General features: G+C 39.2%; 3 protein-coding genes and 1 pseudogene across 4 annotated transcripts in view; 2 read left to right on the top strand and 2 right to left on the bottom strand.

Moving 5' to 3' along the window:
- Positions 1-708: 708 nt before the first annotated feature.
- On the bottom strand, positions 709-2,914 carry LOC101306823 (annotated as a pseudogene). The gene is made up of 4 exons (XR_184795.1): positions 2,089-2,914; positions 1,879-1,968; positions 1,139-1,206; positions 709-844 (listed from the first exon to the last, which is right to left on the bottom strand). The product of XR_184795.1 is annotated as a monoacylglycerol lipase ABHD6-like (transcript).
- An 8,491-nt stretch (positions 2,915-11,405) lies between these two features.
- LOC101306530 (cytochrome P450 716B2-like) lies at positions 11,406-12,392 on the top strand. Its single transcript, XM_004300888.1, has one exon. The coding sequence runs from the start codon at positions 11,406-11,408 to the stop codon at positions 12,390-12,392; it is 987 nt and encodes a 328-aa protein (XP_004300936.1).
- Positions 12,393-12,524: 132 nt separating this feature from the next.
- Positions 12,525-13,058, top strand: LOC101306240 (cytochrome P450 716B2-like). The gene is made up of 2 exons (XM_004300887.1): positions 12,525-12,647; positions 12,762-13,058. The coding sequence occupies exons 1-2, from the start codon at positions 12,525-12,527 to the stop codon at positions 13,056-13,058; spliced, it is 420 nt and encodes a 139-aa protein (XP_004300935.1).
- A 2,365-nt stretch (positions 13,059-15,423) lies between these two features.
- Positions 15,424-17,254, bottom strand: part of LOC101305950 (tetratricopeptide repeat protein 5-like) — a 5,178-nt gene continuing 3,347 nt past the window's right edge. The window contains exon 12 of the mRNA XM_004300886.1: positions 15,424-15,968. Coding sequence (XP_004300934.1) covers positions 15,852-15,968 — 117 coding nt within the window. The 3' untranslated portion in view covers positions 15,424-15,851. The remainder of the gene's footprint in view (positions 15,969-17,254) is intronic.

The raw sequence follows: 17,254 nt of genomic DNA, 5'->3' as shown, positions 1-17,254 counted from the left end.
GAGAGAGAGAGAGTAGCTTTTATTGCTACAGTGGCAGTCTTCGTAAATGTTTCAATAACTAGTGCATTTTTGTCAGTTTGCATTAAAATTTGGAGTCCAGCTAACATCACTTAGTTTTTGGGCTTGGACTCGTGTCCTTATTTGTCTAAATCTTTTAAGATGCGGTTTTTGTGTGTTTTGCTACTGTTTGTGGTAGTGAGATGTCATTCTCTCTTAAATATACATAAGAAAAGATGTCGATTGATATGATTTATATGAGGCCACATTTTTTTTTTTTTTGCACAGCCCTGAAAGGGAGGTGCAATAGCCCAAAAACCTTGAAGAGGAGAATGGATCGGGGTAGAACCTTTTGTGTTGTCGGATCGGTACCTCGGCTTCCTCGGCTTCCTTCAGTACCTAGGTGACTAGTCGTGATGCTTAAATTCAAATTTTCAATTTTGGCTAGGCCATAGTCAATACACAATTATTACTTTTATCACATATTACAACTTCGTGAGTCGAACTCATAACCTGCCACTTATTAAGAGAAGACTATGTAGTTGGACCAAATGGTTCTGGGTAGTCAATACACAGTTGCAAGCTAAATTAAAAGCGTGCGTACATTATTAATTTAAGAATGATAAACACAACATATTGGTTAGCTTTAGAATTTGTTTGAAATGAAACAAGCGGTTGCCTTCTGCAAAGTCAATTTACTATTTGGAAGCGCTAGTCTTGGTGCATATCTTCTGATAAAGACGCCAAAAATTTCCTGAGCTGCCTGTTATACATGAATGGTCGCTCCATTTGAACAAGGTGACCTGCCTTTTCTATAAGATCCACTGATGCGTTGTTGCCTAATTGCCTACCAATTATCACAATTCAAATCATAAACAATCGGAGAGCTACGAAAACCATATATATAATATGAGCACATTATCATTTCCAATAACGCAGAATTTTAAAGTAATCAGTTAATCACGAATAATCAAAACCATAATATATATAATATGTGCACCAAAAAGATCCCGATTGCATGCTATCAAAAAATTCGATGAATTGACCCGTTAATTGTTTTGTATAATTGTATATATTGGAATCAAGGTTAATGAAGTGTTGTGAATGAGGTAACGAATGAATTGAAGAAATTGAAATTTACCTGTTGAGGTCGCTTGCAGTGTCTATGTCGAAGATCTTGTCATTCGCTCCCCACAAAAGATACACCCTCTGCAAGAAGAGCTTATATATTAACATTTCTATTGATATGCATCCATGTATAATATAAACAAAGGGAGATGTGGAACGTGCTCGAATTAAGTAAGACAGGGTCAACGTACCCCAACTTCAGGAACGCTACTTAATTTCCATTTGGATCATTATTATTGAGGAAGTGTGTAGAGAATATAGAGTAGACTTGGAATTAGTAAATTATGTAGAAGGATATATACAAATTGAAGATAACTAGAGCTCTAGCTAGAAGTTAAAGATACATGTGTGTGTATACTGTAGCACAATATAGGTTATCACTCATCAGTATGAAATTTTCGATCAGCCTATTATTAACTACTATGATTAATTACTAGATATGCATGCATGATGATATTACAATTAAGGTTGAAGTTATAAACTCTAATAATGGGGAAATTCTTAGGAAGTTTATGTTGTGTGCCGTCCTTCATGCAGAACGTGTAACCATTGGACCGTTCAACAATTTTAAACTTAAGACAATTCGACAGTAAATAGCATGTTATAAATAGCATGTTGCATAACATGCAAGACGGCACAACAGCCGACACACAAACTCGATCTAATGACAATTCTAGATAGCTGGATGGTTAAGAAGTATAAAGCAACTTCTAAAAAAAAAAAAAAACTAGTATAAAGCAAGATCGATCAAACCTGTGGAAAGTTAGGCACGGCGAAATCTTCGTCACGGATGACCAAAGCCTCAAGAAGTTCTTCCCTCTCCTTGCGGTTGTCAAACATTACCTGCATGCCAGCACTCATCGATTGAATTTCAACGCATGAAAAATCAAAAATAGAGCTAGCTAGCTAGGTTAAACGTACAGATCGATCAAAAAGAAGCAGATGAAGAAAATATAGTCATACTTCCAAGTATTGTCTGTAGATCCAATCAGGAAGGTGAGGAAACTCGTAGGCAGCAATTTCAAAAATGTCTCAGACTCCTTTGACAGAGTCGGGAAGCAAGTAACCCGTCCACCGTGAGAACCCAATCCTCCCAAGTCCGGCGTCGCTAACGGACTTGGTCAAAGCCATAACGGAGCAAGTCAAGACAACGGCCTCAACCATATCAGGGTACAGCTCCGCCATCTTAAACCCCACCATGCCTCCGTAGCTCAACCCCACAAGGGTGCACCTCTTCACCCCAAGCTTCCTCAAACCCTTCGCCACACACTCGGCTTGGAACTCCGGCGACCGGTCGGGTTTATCCGTGATGGATCCGCCGAAGAAGATAAGATCGGGTACGTAAATGGCGTAGTCTCTGGCGAGAGATAGGACTTGAAATTGCCATGTTATGATGCCGTCCACTGCAAATCCGTGAAGAAAGACCACGGCGGGCTTCGACTTTTTCGAGTTGGTTTCAGAAGGAACCCAGAAGTTCATTACAGTTCCTGGTTCGATCTCTAGGGTTTGGGGTCTCACCCCTGCTAGCTTCATTACTCCATGCAAGATGGGCTGGCATATTGCAAAAATGTTTCCCATCGATCTCTCTCTTTTTCCGTCTTCGAGTTTTGGCAGCAGTATCAGACTCTCTCGGCTACAAATTGGCAAAGTTGCAGAAGCATAGGGTCAGCAGCTATTTAAGGAGGGAGAAAATATTGAGACTAGTCAGACAACTAGTATGCTTGATGTCGACATTAGAATTCGACTATATAATTGCATAGCATTTAATGGATCGATTATTGCTGTCCCGAGATGCATAATGTACACCTATCGATCTCTAATACATTATGCACATACACTGCATACGATAATATAATGATACGTATGGCGAAAGATATTCAGTGCATCAAGGTTCAAGTGAACCACAATCATTCATTTAATGTAGTCAATTGCATGACACTAATATCGATGCTAACACCGTTAGCTAATTGAGATAAAAAAAAATCTAATATACATGGTAAAAATAGTTAAGGCTACAATAAATATTATATGGGCAATTAATTCCAATATCAATGAGAGAGGTTATCGATATTTGACTTTCACTATTTTTTATTTATTTGTTTTTTTTTCTAAATACACAATTAAGTCTTTTAGTGAGACTTTTTATTTCTTTTTAGTTTTCGAAAACGCAAAGAGGGATTATTATTATTATTTTGTTATTTTGTTTAAAACGTAATAACTATGGAGTTAACCTGTTTACCCATTTGACTAATGTGGATCTCTTAGTGCTCATATAAGAGGTAGACGTGTAAAATCCGTTATCAGGATTATGATTAGGTATGATATCTATTTATTATTTTTCATAAGGATTGTTTTAATCATAAATAATTTATTTTAATTAATATATAAATAATATATATCCCACCATATTACGTACCCTCATACCGCGAATATATACCGCAATGTTTCACGTTTTAGGTAATATTGGTCGAACCATTAAGAATTAAAAAATGAAGTAGCTAGGAATGTTTTGGGACGATGGCCCTATATCAATCTTGCGATGTGTGTCATGTAAGTTTGAACTATCAGTAGGCTTCTATATATTATTAGGCTCGTATATATTATTGATTCGTTTTAACCATGACTCTTCAAGTATTTTGGCTTTATCTGCTCTCTTTTTTGGGACAATTATCTAATTGATTTTTATTTTTTAACTTCAAACAAACTAACTATCCAAACTATAATAATTTTATTAAAAACTAGTAAATTTTAATAGGAAGTTTTATAATGATGTCGATAATAGGAAACTAAATGATGTAAATTTTAATAATTTTGCAAAATTTATTACCTAAATTGTTTTACATCGATAATATATAGGAAACTAGCTAATAGCTATTACCTAAATTGTTTTGTGATTTTATAATAGGAAGTTTTTGAATTGTTGAAAAGAAATTAATTGAGAGTTTTTTGATTTTAGGAAGTTATGAATTAAATTTAAAAGAAATTAAGTAAGAACATCTGAAAAATCATTTGCTACGATCTGGACCTTCCATTTACTATATACTATTTTTTGTCAATGTCGGTTACTATTCACGTGTACAGTGGCTTTACTGTTCATAAATTACAGTGTTGGGCCCTGCGTGTGGGGCTACTGATATTTAGGAGAGAGAGCACCGACATTTTAGAGACCAGAAATTTCGAGAATTGCTGAGAAGATAGTACTGACATTTTTAGAGAGAGCGCAACATCTTTCAGATATATCAACAAGATCACCGATTATCTATCTTTCTTGGTGTTCCGTTCAGCGAGAAAATCCAGATAGAAGAGGAGAAAGGAGAGGAAGAGGGATTCGTCTGGGTTTGTGTATCTATAAAAGGTGAGGAGGTCTTTCTTGGTGTTCTGTTCAGCGAGAAAATCCAGAGAGAAGAGGAGAAAGTAGAGGAAGAGGGATTCGTCTATCTATAAAAGGTGAGTAACAGTAGGGATTTGTCTGGGTTTTTAGGGTCCGGGTTTGTATCTATAAAGGGTGAGTAATCGAATCCAATTCATGGTGAGTAATCGAATCCAATTCGTTTATCCTTATCGAATCATCTCTGGGTAGACTCGATGTTTGCCTCTTTTCTATAATCTCAATTAATTAGTCTCGAATGGAGTGTTTAGGGGTTTGATAATTTAAGCCATGAGGCCTAGCTGCAATGGTTGTAGGGTTCTTCGCAAAGGGTGCAGTGAGAACTGCGAAATCCGACCCTGCATTGAGGGGATCAAATCGCCGGAATCCCAAGCCAATGCCACCCTTTTGTTGATGAATTCAATTCGTTGCTTCTTAAACAAAGATGCAATTATTACTTATGAATTGGGTCTCTTCCCAGAGATTAACATTATCACTTTGCTCTGGTTTCTTAATTGTGACATATTATTATCCATCATATTTTGTGACATAAAGATCGGTTTTCAGATTTCATGGTGATTTTCATGTTTATAGTTTTTATTTTTTGTAATCGATTAAAGCTTTTGATCTTGAAATAACATATATATTTCATTCCTGTGATTGCGACCAAAGATTTCAACTAACGATTGAGGACAGAGAGGAGAGGAGAAAGAAGAATAGGTGTGTGTACAAGAATCCAAATCCTTTCCATATCCCGGTATCGGTTCTAGGAATTTCAGGTTAGTATCTTTGTCTCCTCTTCAACTCAAGACATGGATTTGTACAGTATGTGCACTGTGATATTGATGAAGTAGCAGTATAAACTTATCTAGATGAATGAGATTTTAAGATATCACTTTCATCTCCAGCAATTTGTTTTTATATCTGTCTTTGTCTCTTTGACCTTCATCAAAGTATGATCCTGTTAAACATATCTTCCCGGAATGATTAGGGTGGTGAATAGAAAATCAACTAAATAAGTAAAGGGTTTGTAAATTGATGTTTATTAGATATGTTCAATTTTGCATTTGATGTTTCCGAGATTGTTTATTTAGTGATTTTATTTGGTGATATTGAATATCCATTTAAACCTTTACAATCGTCTTATACCCTGCTTATCCAATTACAGTGGAAACCTGATACTTAGACAAGAGAATGACGAAGGTTACCAACTAGATGATACAACAATGATAAACTAACTAACATTGACTATTTGAACATGATATTTTGATAGTTTACAAGGCATTGTGTGCAAATGTGTGTGTATATATCAGGGCCGGTCCAATGTTTTGAAGGGCCCTATGCGAAGCAAAATTTGGGGCCTTTGTGTTCGATGCAGAAAAAAAAAATCAAATAATTAAATAAATATGAAGATAGTTCAATAGTAGTATTCAATCAAGAAACAACCAGTAAAGTTATATCGTTATTTTTTATTTCAAGATACTTATATCATTACTTGTGTTGTGAAAAATTGATATTTGGACAATGGTGATGTTGATGAATTTGGATCAAAAGTTGAAAGAAAAAAAAATTAATAATGTATGAGAGATTTTTCTAGAGCAAGATTAAAGACAAAAAAAAAATTCAAAGGATTACAATGAAAAAACAAAGAAGTTGGGGGCCCTTTTTAGTTTATAATAAGGTAAAAAGAAAAAGAAAAGTAAATAATAAGAAGTTGGGTTTCACTTCTCAAATCCATAGAACCCAAGAGAAAAAGTCAAAAAGAAAAAACCAAAAGAAAAAGAAGCTGATTGACATGAATTGAACATGGGACCTGATGTGCAATTCCCTCCCTGAACACCTTGACCAACTCGACTACACACACTCTTCCAACATGTTAAAGATTTTTAATATATGATAGAAAATTTAATACCAGAAAAAAAAGGGGCCCTTTTCCGGCCGGGGGACCCTGTGCGGCCGCACGGCTTGCACTACCCTAGGGCCGGCTCTGGTATATATAGATATATAATTTACACATGATTGCTCTTTTTTTTTTTTTTTTTTCTTGGGTCTGTTTGGTGTGGGTTGTCTGTGCTTTTCGAATTTCAAATGCCTCCTTTTTTAGTTAGAAATTTTGATACAGCTTCATATTTGATAGAGTTTCAAAGCTTGCTGTACAACTTTATTGTGTTCTCATAGGTTTTGGATTTGACTTTGTGCGCTTATCAGGAAAAAGTTTACAAAGAGCAAAACAAAAAAGAATGAAATGAGGGGCTTAAGGAATAAATCAACAATGCCAAATTGTAAATTACGCTAATCAGTTTGTTGGTGCTACGTCTAATCTCATACATGCATGCATCGATTGCAGTGGAGAACCTATACAAACAAAACATCTCTTCTTTTTCTTTTTTTTTTTTTTGTTGATATATGAAACTATTAACCATATTTGAGACGGTAACATGTTTAGTAATCAATCTTTATATTTGGGTGACAACAGATTATTCAGTTGCTAACGGTGTTTCTTCCCTTCAGTGTCTCCATGATGATTCATTGGATGGATATCACATAAGAGGAAGAGTTGAAAATGATATTGCAGATATTAGCCAATGTAAATATATTTTCAGTTGATACATCCACAGTCTATGATAAACAATGTGGATGGACTTAAGTATGATGTAGCTTAAGTATGTTTTGTAGTTAAATGAAACATTAAATATTATTATCGATTTCAAATATGATGACAAATCGACGTTTCTTTATATAGACACATAAATACGTTAAAGTCCCGTTGCAACTCGCGAGCAATTTTCTAGTTTTCTCCACTGCTTGATCTCTACTGTCTAGATTGACTACATAGAGACTGAAATGAAAACGGGCACACCAGATTTCAATAGAAGATTCAGTTTATCAGCCCGATCCCATCTACCTCAAATTATCATCCGGCGATATCTTCTTCCTCCTCCGGTCTCAGTGGTGGACCACCGCCTTCCGCTTCCTCTCCTCGTCGAGCTGATCTCTTCATGGTCATAGTTTTTCCCATAGTCGAATGAGAAGAAATAATAGTCGGCCGGAATCTCTGCAAAACCGGTGTTTCGAACTGAATTCCGGCGAATCCGGCGGCTGTTTGACTTGCTTGATATATGGAAATTGTTCAACTCCTCGTGTTTTGCATGTTTCCGAATTTGATTGGGTTTTTACGAAACTTGTTTCTGGATTCTTTAATTTTTTATCGTGGCTTGTTTTTTTTGGGTTCGACTAATGTCAGTTTATATCTGTCAGCGGTTCAAGTGCACCATAGTGCACTGAATCCGCTCCACAATGTCTATAGCTCCAAGAAAAGTCGCGCGCATGGTATTAGACTATTATCTTAGCCTTGGTTAGCTAGTAATTGGTTTAGTTGAATGCATTTGATAACAGGGCTTAATAACACAAATTCGTTTTGTTTTAATTTGTAGGTCTACAGTGAGAACCACAAACATGAGTCCAGGATATTTTTCAGTGCCAGAAGTGTAATATCCCACATCGGCCAAACGGATAGGGGTTATGTGCTGTATATGTACATGCCCACCTCCAATCTAATACGAGGCCTTTTGGTGGCTCAGCGGCTTCGGAGGGGATGGGTACTCCGAGGTTAAGCATGTTGATGCTAGAGCAATCCCAGGATGGGTGACCTCCTGGGAAGCTGCTCCTGAGCTGCCGGAAACAAAACCGTGAGGGCCGGGGGCCCAAAGCGGACAATATCGTGTTACGGTGGAGCGGGTCCCGGGATGTGACAAGAAGTGTTTGATCCTACAACGTTCGATGAAAGCAAGTCCTCCAAGTCCTCCGCCATACACAAGCTCGATCACAAACGTCCCATTTGGGAGCGCTCGTCGAATTCTCCTTGGAAAGAACTACGCTTGTCTGCAAATTTTAAGTTTGATTCATGCACCATTTTGTTACAAAATTTAAATGGGTACTTGTAAACCTTTTCTTAACAGTGCCTTCATAAACCCATAATTTAATCACGTGAAGCGTGATGCATGTGTAATGCTTCAACTATGTATTGCACAACAATGTCTAACTAATTTAACAGCTTTGTGAATCAAATTTGGGTTGACGATTCCCTACCTCACACTCGACTACTGAACCATAGTGGTTTGGGAGCTTGTAAACCCTAATTGATAGATCTCAGGCCGACGAATCCCTTTCCAGGTAACGGGCTGAAAGTTCGCCTCCAAGCTCAACCCCTGCCCTTGACACCCGTATGAAGAGCTGTGCATGCATTAAGCGTCATCGTGAGATCACCTTGAAATGTGTATATCTTATATATATAAGCAAATGCAGTTTTTCACTGTTCACGTGAACAGTGAACGGGCCAGTTTAGCCCTCTATTTTTACATTAATTTCATATTTGCCCCTCAGTCTTTATCTGTTGTTTTTTGCCCTCCTCTTTTTTATTTTTTACAACTTTGCCATTAACCACTTAATTCTTTCATTTTCCTGTTTATTTTATATTTTGTGGGATTTGATGTTGAGGGTGTATTGAGGTTCACATAACTCTATCATTATGATTGTGACACGTAATCGGATAAGTGAAGCTGATTTGCTAGAGGTGGAGAAGTGAAGGCGACAATATGAGGGAAATTCATCAGTGTTTTTTTTTTTCATACGTTAAAAAAAAAATTAAAACCATGTCCATATGGGATCATTATTTAGAACAGACTATTTTTGTAGCCATATTCTTAGTTTTTTTTTTTTCCATATGTTGAACATGTAAATGCTCACAATTAATTCCTTTTTGGGTTCAACTTACATACCTAAAAATAATCTCATGTTTTTTAACTTTTGCATTGACAAATATTCAACTAATATATTTGCAATTCTACAAATCTTGATTATTGATTTTTGTTCAACTTTCTTTCAAAATGACACGTAGATTTCAGAGAGTTGTTGTTTGTGAGTTCCGAACAACAAATTATCAAATTAAGAAAAATTGCACAATAATTATCAAACTGACAGAAATCGCACTTCCGCACATGCGCGAGCGCGTGTAGGAAAGCTAGTAGAATTGTAAACGCCAGGACTCTTTTGGCGTAAAACCTTGACCTATAGTCAAGGGCACGCCCTTCTATTCTTGTCTCTCTCAAACTTTTGCTCATCCACAATTCCACATATATAGCCGACGGTTTCCACACGCTTGCATACCGAAATGGAATTCAGATATCATCGAACAGTAGCTATCTCCGGTCAAAGTCGATGCCTAAAGGACACAATAATTCGGGGCTGATGATGCCAGCAAGGTTATCCTCATACAAAGTAGTCTTATTAGAGCAACTCCCAGTCTCCCTATTCTACTTAACACTTGTAATATAGAAATACAAAATTCTATACCCTAAATCATTTATTCTTGTACACTATATTTTCTTATACTAGTACTGTATATTTCTTAGGATTTTACGATTTTTACCCCAAACCTCGGAGGTGACTTATTTCAGTCCATATTCTCTAAATTTTAAAAATTTACTCCATGAGCTTTTCAATTTTCATCAAGACGCTGTCTCCAATTGCTCATATTTCATCCAATCGGCACGTTAATTCTAACTTAAAGCCTACTTCCGATCCTCTCTATATTCTTGTAGAAAAAGGGATTTCAGGAGTAGTATGATTTGAGAAAGAGAAAGAGTTTCTATTTTGTCTTGAGTTTTTTTTTGTCGTGAAATGACTATTTACTGTTTAGCCTTTAAAATGGGCCATAAAGTCAAACTTAATGTCCAAATTGGACATAATCTTTCTAAATGGGGACGGCTTATGGAAATTAAAGAATTGAAGAGGTAAAATTTAAAATTAAGAGAATATGAACTAAAATAAAGTTGCTTCAAACTAGAGGTGGCAAACAAGCCGGCCTGGCCAACTTAATCGGGTTTCGGGCCTTGCTTGGGCCAGCCCACGACGGGCCACTTCTTAACTGACTTAGGCTTGGGCCGGCCTATTTACTCAAATGTAAGGCCCAGCCCGACCCACAGCCTAAGCCCATAATGTGGTGGGCAGTGCTCGGGCCGGGCCCATGAACGGGCCGTGTCGGGCGCCGAAAATTAAAAATGGTTGAGGTGAATGTCATATACCACTGCTTCTACTCTCATAATCTCAACTTTTAATTATACATGATACGATTACAAACCAAAACTAATTCACACAATCTATCGATCATTTTTTTTCTTTATCAACAAACTAAAGAAATAAATGATAACTGCTTATTGTTCACAACTAATAAATTTTTAGGCAAAAACTTCGTATGAGTCTAGGGGAATCCAAATTTATACTAAAATAAATAATTATTAGTATATAAGTATATTGTTCACACTCAAAACTAAGATTATTATTTATAAATATATTATCTTCATATTAGAAATGGAAAAAAAAATTATATTTTATAGCGGGTCGGGCCGTGGGCCTCAAATTATTGTGCTCGGGCCGAGCCAGGCCTATAACGGGCCCATGGGCTTATTTTTCTAGACCCAGCCCAACCCATTAGAATAACGTGTTTGGGTCGGACCGGGCCGTTAACGTGTTTGGGCCGGACCGGGCTGTTAACAGGCTTGGGCCGTGTCGGGCCGCTTTTAAACGTGCCGTGCTCGTGGTTATTAGCCCGTTTGCCACCTCTACTTTAAACCTCAAGAGGTAAAATGAAGTTAATTGATTTTCTTATCTCAGTCATACTCCATTCATTAACACACTCGTCCACACCACGCATTCTATGACCACCAAAATGTTGGTGGTTGACAAATTTGAATCCAAGTACCATCATGTTAAAAAAAATACCACCATGCAGATACAGCCAGAAAATGAAAGCTTAGGGCATACAACGCCTATAAAAGGCAAGCTTTAGCAGATTTTTTTTATCCGCACATCCTGCTTCTTCTTGAACTTGAACTTGAGCTTACAACGTACAACCATGCATATGGAGATGGAAAATCTAAATCTCTTCTTTCCTGTCTCTGTTCTCTTTGCCATATGTGCTCTCCTCTTTTTCGTTTTCAAGTACTCTACTTCCAATTCCAAACCCAATAACCTTCCTCCTGGAAGTTTTGGATGGCCAATTATTGGTGAGACCTTCGCATTCATCAACGAAACGCAGCAAAGATTTGTCGGGGACAGAATGAAAAGACACTCCTCAAAGCTCTTCAAAACCAACATCTTCGGCGAGCCAACCGTCGTGTTTTGTGGCATTTCCGGTCACAAATTCATCGCTTCCAACGAGGAGAAACTATTCTTGGCATGGCGACCACACTCCATGCAGAAGCTCTTCCGCTCATCTTATCAAAAAGCTGCTTCCCAGGCCACCATACCCCGAGCCGATGCAGTTCAAATCTATCGTGCCCCCGGTTTTCTTAAACCCGAAGCTCTCGTTCGGTACATAGAAACCATGGATACTTTGGTTCAGGAGCACTTGAAGCTTCACTGGGATGGCAAAAGCACAGTTGAGGTGTACCATCTAGCTCAGCTACTTGTGATGACTCTATCTGCACGCTTCTTCACCGGACTCGAAGACAACCATGGCCGCACGGAAAGGTTTACGGAATTGATGAACATCATAACTTCAGGGCTGCACACTGTTCCTTTGAGTGTTCCAGGAACCACCTTCTACCGTGCAATGAAAGCCGCGGATGCGATGAGGAAGGAGGTTCTTTTGTTGATCAAGGAGAAGAAAGCAGCAATGTCTAGTGGAGTCCAAATGCATGATATCATGTCTTTCATGTTGTTTAACGCAGATCCCACCGGTCGTTTCGTACCGGAGAACGAAGTTGCTGATAAAATTATGGGTTTGATGGCCGGTGGATTCCACTCGCCTTCCATGGCTACAAGTTATCTAATCAAGTATCTCGGAGAGAACCCTGAAATATGTGACAAAATCCGAACAGGTAACTTAAGTAATTTCTAGCTAGTTTATAAATCAAGTTACAATATTACGTAACCCGTAAACTAATGACAGAGTTTGTTCAACGCAGAACAATTGGAGATTGCACGTTCAAAACAATCCGGTGAAGCACTTAACTGGGATGATATGCAGAAGATGAAATATTCTTGGGGTGTTGCACTTGAAGTTATGAGACTGGTGCCACCTCTTCAGGGAACATTTAGAGAGGTCATTACCGACTTCACCTACGAAGGTTATACAATTCCAAAAGGATGGAAGGTACCCCTGATCTCACATAACCTAATTTCATAACTATTAGCTAACTTATGAAGTATGATCTCACATCCCTATATGTTATCCCTTTGTGACGCTCTCTTTTGTTACGTAACTTAGGTGTATTGGTCGGCCAGCAGCACAAACAAGATCTCCGAGTATTTTCCAGCACCGGAAGAGTTTGATCCGACCAGGTTTGAGAACGGAAAAGCTCCCCCTGCTTACTCGAACATCCCATTCGGAAGCGGACCTCGAATTTGTCCTGGAAAAGAGTATGCTCGTCTGCAACTCCTGTGTTCTCTCCATCACATTGTGACCAAATACAAGTGGGAAGTGATAAATCCAAATGCCAAGGTTGCAGGTGGTATGAATCCCGTCCCAGAAGAAGGGATTCACATTCGGCTTCAACCTTATTAGTCGGTGAAAATGAGTGTCAACCAGTTCTCATCAGTTGACTCCAACCCTATTACACAATATACATCTTGTTTAGCTGGTTTTACAGTGGATTAGCTATAAGCGTGAAGCAAGTAAGCACGTTCCCGTCGACCTAGCAGATTGAGCGGAATGTTTACTTTCTACAACTAGTCTCTAAATTAGCGGTCTAGTTTCATGTTAATTGACCCGGGCATCCAGGGGCAATAATGTTCCTTTTGTTTTTAGCAGTAGACAATAATTTTCTTGATCGATGCAAGAAAATATGTTTAGATATACACTTGTTGTCAATTATAAGGCAAAAGCTGGAAAACGCCAAAAGTATGCGTACACTTGACTGCTTCTGTTATAGAAGGGTAATGTTGTAATTTCATGTCTTCACGGTAAGTAATTTATTTTACTGCGAGACTAGAGGACAGAATAGGGATTTTGCCACAAGATCGATCGAGCAAATTGGGTTTGAACCAAAAGGAGGTGATCGGTAAGGTGGAGGAAATAATTTCATTTTCAGGAGAAACAAAGTCTGGGGAAGGCTCTTCAACTCATACCCGAGCGACCAAGCTTGTCTGTGAGCTCTGTCGTACCAATGGTCATGTATGCTGGGATTCCCTAAAAAATCAAAAGGAATGGGATGGGGTTGTACAAAGAAGGACGACGATCCTCGTGAGCACTGGTCTGTTGAATATGGGTAATCACTGGGCTGATGAATGCCCCTTTCGGTCTGATGGTGACGATGATTCTGGGGCAACGATGACTGCAGTCTTGGGTTGTAGAGGATCATGGAATCTCTGACCTATGCATTATATATGGTAGTGTTGGGTTTAAGCTAACGAGCAACAACCCCTGCATTCATTACTGTGTGGAATATATATAGAGCTATAGTTTATTGCATGGAATATAATAGATGGAGATATAGAGAGATCCAATCATGCAGGAAACAATATGTAATTCTGGGCTAGAGAAAGAAGAGATCGATCAAGAATACAAGCCTCTGTTAATTTACTGTCCATCTCTATATGCATGTATGGGTCTGTGCTTGCATTCAACATATCAACAGGGTTGCTGCTTATATTTTTTACAAGAATTAGCTGGAGATACTGTGCCTGCAAATCGATTAATAGTTAAACCAAGTAGGGGATAATAGATTAGCGGATTGCAAGTGCCCAGAGGCTCGATCCTAACCCCAGCAGTGAACACCGGTCTCAACTTTCTTTGCTTTGCTTGTCTAACTGTAACCTCAGCAGACACTGTTGTGTGTTTTAGCTAGAAAGGGTGGGCTATATATCCTTCAAATTTTAGAAGTGAATATGGATGTCGTATCCATAAGTGGAGAACGTACTGGAGATAAAACAATTGAAGTGTGGTGTATTATGGGCAAATCTACACCCAGACAGCGCAGAACACGTCTCCTTCGTCTCAACGCATAACAAAGATTAGCCTGCTTTGCGCCTCTCCCTCATCTCCACTCTCTGTCTGCGACGCCTTCCCTTCTGGAACAATGGCCGTGCCTTTGAAGAAGCAGATTGTGAAGAAGCGCGTCAAGCAGTTCAAGAGTCGAAGGTGGTAGAGAGTAGAGACTCCGCTGGGCTTTGCTTGCAGCTAGTTCGCCCTTTCGGCGGCCGAGACGCGGCCGATCCGCCATCGATTTGGTATAACCCCCACCCCCACCAACACACACACTGGCAATTCCATAAAAGCCCTCGGCTATTAACCAGACAGCGTCGATGAAAACGGGAACTGCCGTCAACTGAGAAATCCCGTCGCTGTCCCTCGAAACTCATCTGGGCGAATAGTGGTCGGCCACGCGTCTCGGGACCACTCTGGCGTACGCGACTACGGCGTAGTTCTATCCAGCGCTTTCCCAATTATAAAGGCAATAATGCTTGTTGTCAATTATAAAGGCAATAATGTTCTGTCCGTAGTTTTTTTTTTTGATCAGGTAAGTTCTATCCATAGTTGACATTTGATCTTCTAAATTCTTTTATAGAATTTTGTAAATCTTATTTTGCCCCTAAATGACTAAATCCATCCCACGAAACAAACAAACAAAAACACAAAAACAAAAAACGAACAAAACAAACACCCATCCGCCAAGTACTGTTTGGTCTAGCACAAGTCTCTCATTATAAGTGAGAGGTCGTGAGTTCGATTCACAATAAACTTATTGTAACATGTTAGCTGTTTATTTGATCAAAAAAAGAAAGAAAAAAAAACACCAGCCGCCCAATGTAAATGTAAATGTCAATGAACAAGAAATTGGCATTTGAAATGTTGATAAATCAGAGATTGGGAAAGGAGTAAGAACTTGATTTTTTTTTCCTGTCAGAACATCATCCAACTGTTTTGATATAGTTAAAACAAAAAAGTATATTTCTGCATTTGGTTCACATCCCTGTACAGGAAAAATTAGTTTTACAACTGCAAAGGCAAACTGAGATATACTGGCATAAATCTATCAGCAGCGCACAAGGCTGTAGCTAACTTGCACACTTAATGAACCAAGGCATATGGTTTCTGACATTTTTGCAACCAAAACATGAGTCGTGAGGGTAAGATAAGCTGAAGATAGACTAATAGACGATCTTTACATATGCAACCAAGACATGAGCACATACCATGGAAATGTAAAGCCAAACGAGAGCTCCATCAGAATTTACTCAATTACCCATATAACTTTTCTTTCGTCATCCCCTAATCTATTCACAAATAATACACCATTAAAATCAATGACAGGCAAAAAAAGTACCTACTCAAATGTACTGCACCCGAAACCCCTATTCATGGTTTATGGTCTGCATGAATTGTAGTGCGGACTGCATGGTGAGGAGTCAGAGCCTTCCCATTCACAAGCAATTGTTCTTTGAAATCCACACGAAATGATTTGAACTGGTAAAACTGGCCAATATACATGGAAAGCAGAATAAATAAATAAGTAATTTATACATTTTGTTAGTTAATCAAGAATTCAAGAGTGGGTGAATGATTGTTACAATTACTCGTAAAAATCAACAGTATGACTTCCATGATTAAGACTATGTGAGGAATTCTAACTTCTAAGAATTTTGTCGACAAAACATAAATAAAGAAGGAAAAATTTCAGTTTACTCTCCTAAACTTTAGGTCTAAAATCAGTCCGATACCTCATCTTTTTTTTTTTAATCAGTATCATCCCTAAACTTTCAAAATGACATCAATCTCAACCAAAATGACTAAAATAGCCCTTGTTATGGTTTTCCCTCAATTATAGTAGATCAAAACCTTAATCCTTTTACCCTCCCTCTCTCTCTCTCCGATCTGGCTACTTTTTTTGCTTCTCTTCTCTCCTTTAATTTCTTCCCTCTCACAACCCATATTTGATTGGGTAGGGATCGGTTTTAAGATCGGCATTGTCGTCCATGGGAAGAGGTGTGTGGCGTTGGCCGAAGGTGGAAGGCCCAAGTGGTGTTCAGTTGAAGGGTCTTGGCTTCGGCTCCAGTGACCAGGAGGTGGTCTTGACCTTTGGATTGGAGCCGATCTGGGTTGGACCCAATTGCGAGATTGATGGGGGGCTGTGGGTTGTCGGGTTTGCTGGCGGCAGAGACAAAGGTGGCGCTGCCTAGGAGGATTTCCGCAGGGCTGGTGGCTGGCTGGCTGCAACTTGGTTTTTCAACGACGACTTGGAGATGCGGGTCGAGGTCAAAGGCATCGTTTCGTCAAAAATCCTGGCTTGTGCTCTGAATCGGGTTTCTTAATCCGCTGTGGATCCCTTCTGGCCGGGGATGATGAGGCCCTGCGTGGCGATCCGATCCTTCGTGACGGTGGCGGTTTATGGTGGCAGAAGAGGCAATCAACGGCGGGGGAAAACCAACAAGGAAGTGACTGGTGGTGGACTGAACCTTTGGTGCCTCGAGGAAAATGGGTTTTTGGGCGGGAGGAGGTGCCGTTGGCAGAGACGAGGACGGAGGGGGTTTGATCGGAACCGGCGGTGGAGGCTTTGACGGAGAGGGAAGGGAAGGCGGTAGGAGAGCGGCGGTTGGGAGTGGAGAAGGGGGCGAGGAATAAGGAGGAGTGGAGTTTGGGATTGGGGAAGGTTAAGGCAGTTGGGGTGAGGAGGTGGAGGGAGTGAGACATTGTGACTTGGAAATAAGAGAGAGAGAGAGAGAGAGAGAGAGAGAGAGAGAGAGAGAGAGAGAGAGAGAGAG

The sequence above is a fragment of the Fragaria vesca genome, linkage group LG5 (genome assembly GCF_000184155.1).
Source record: "Fragaria vesca subsp. vesca linkage group LG5, FraVesHawaii_1.0, whole genome shotgun sequence".
In the NCBI taxonomy this organism is placed as follows: Eukaryota; Viridiplantae; Streptophyta; class Magnoliopsida; order Rosales; family Rosaceae; genus Fragaria; species Fragaria vesca.
The sequence above is the reverse complement of the archived record's forward strand: the minus strand, read 5'-3'. Positions and strand labels throughout refer to the sequence as shown.

Coding starts and splice junctions, on each gene's coding strand:
- LOC101306530 (XM_004300888.1), top strand. CDS start 11,406: ATGCATATGGAGATGGAAAATCTAAATCTCTTCTTTCCTGTCTCTGTT.
- LOC101306240 (XM_004300887.1), top strand. CDS start 12,525: ATGAAATATTCTTGGGGTGTTGCACTTGAAGTTATGAGACTGGTGCCA. Junction 12,648..12,761: donor CAATTCCAAAAGGATGGAAG/GTACCCCTGATC, acceptor TACGTAACTTAG/GTGTATTGGTCGGCCAGCAG.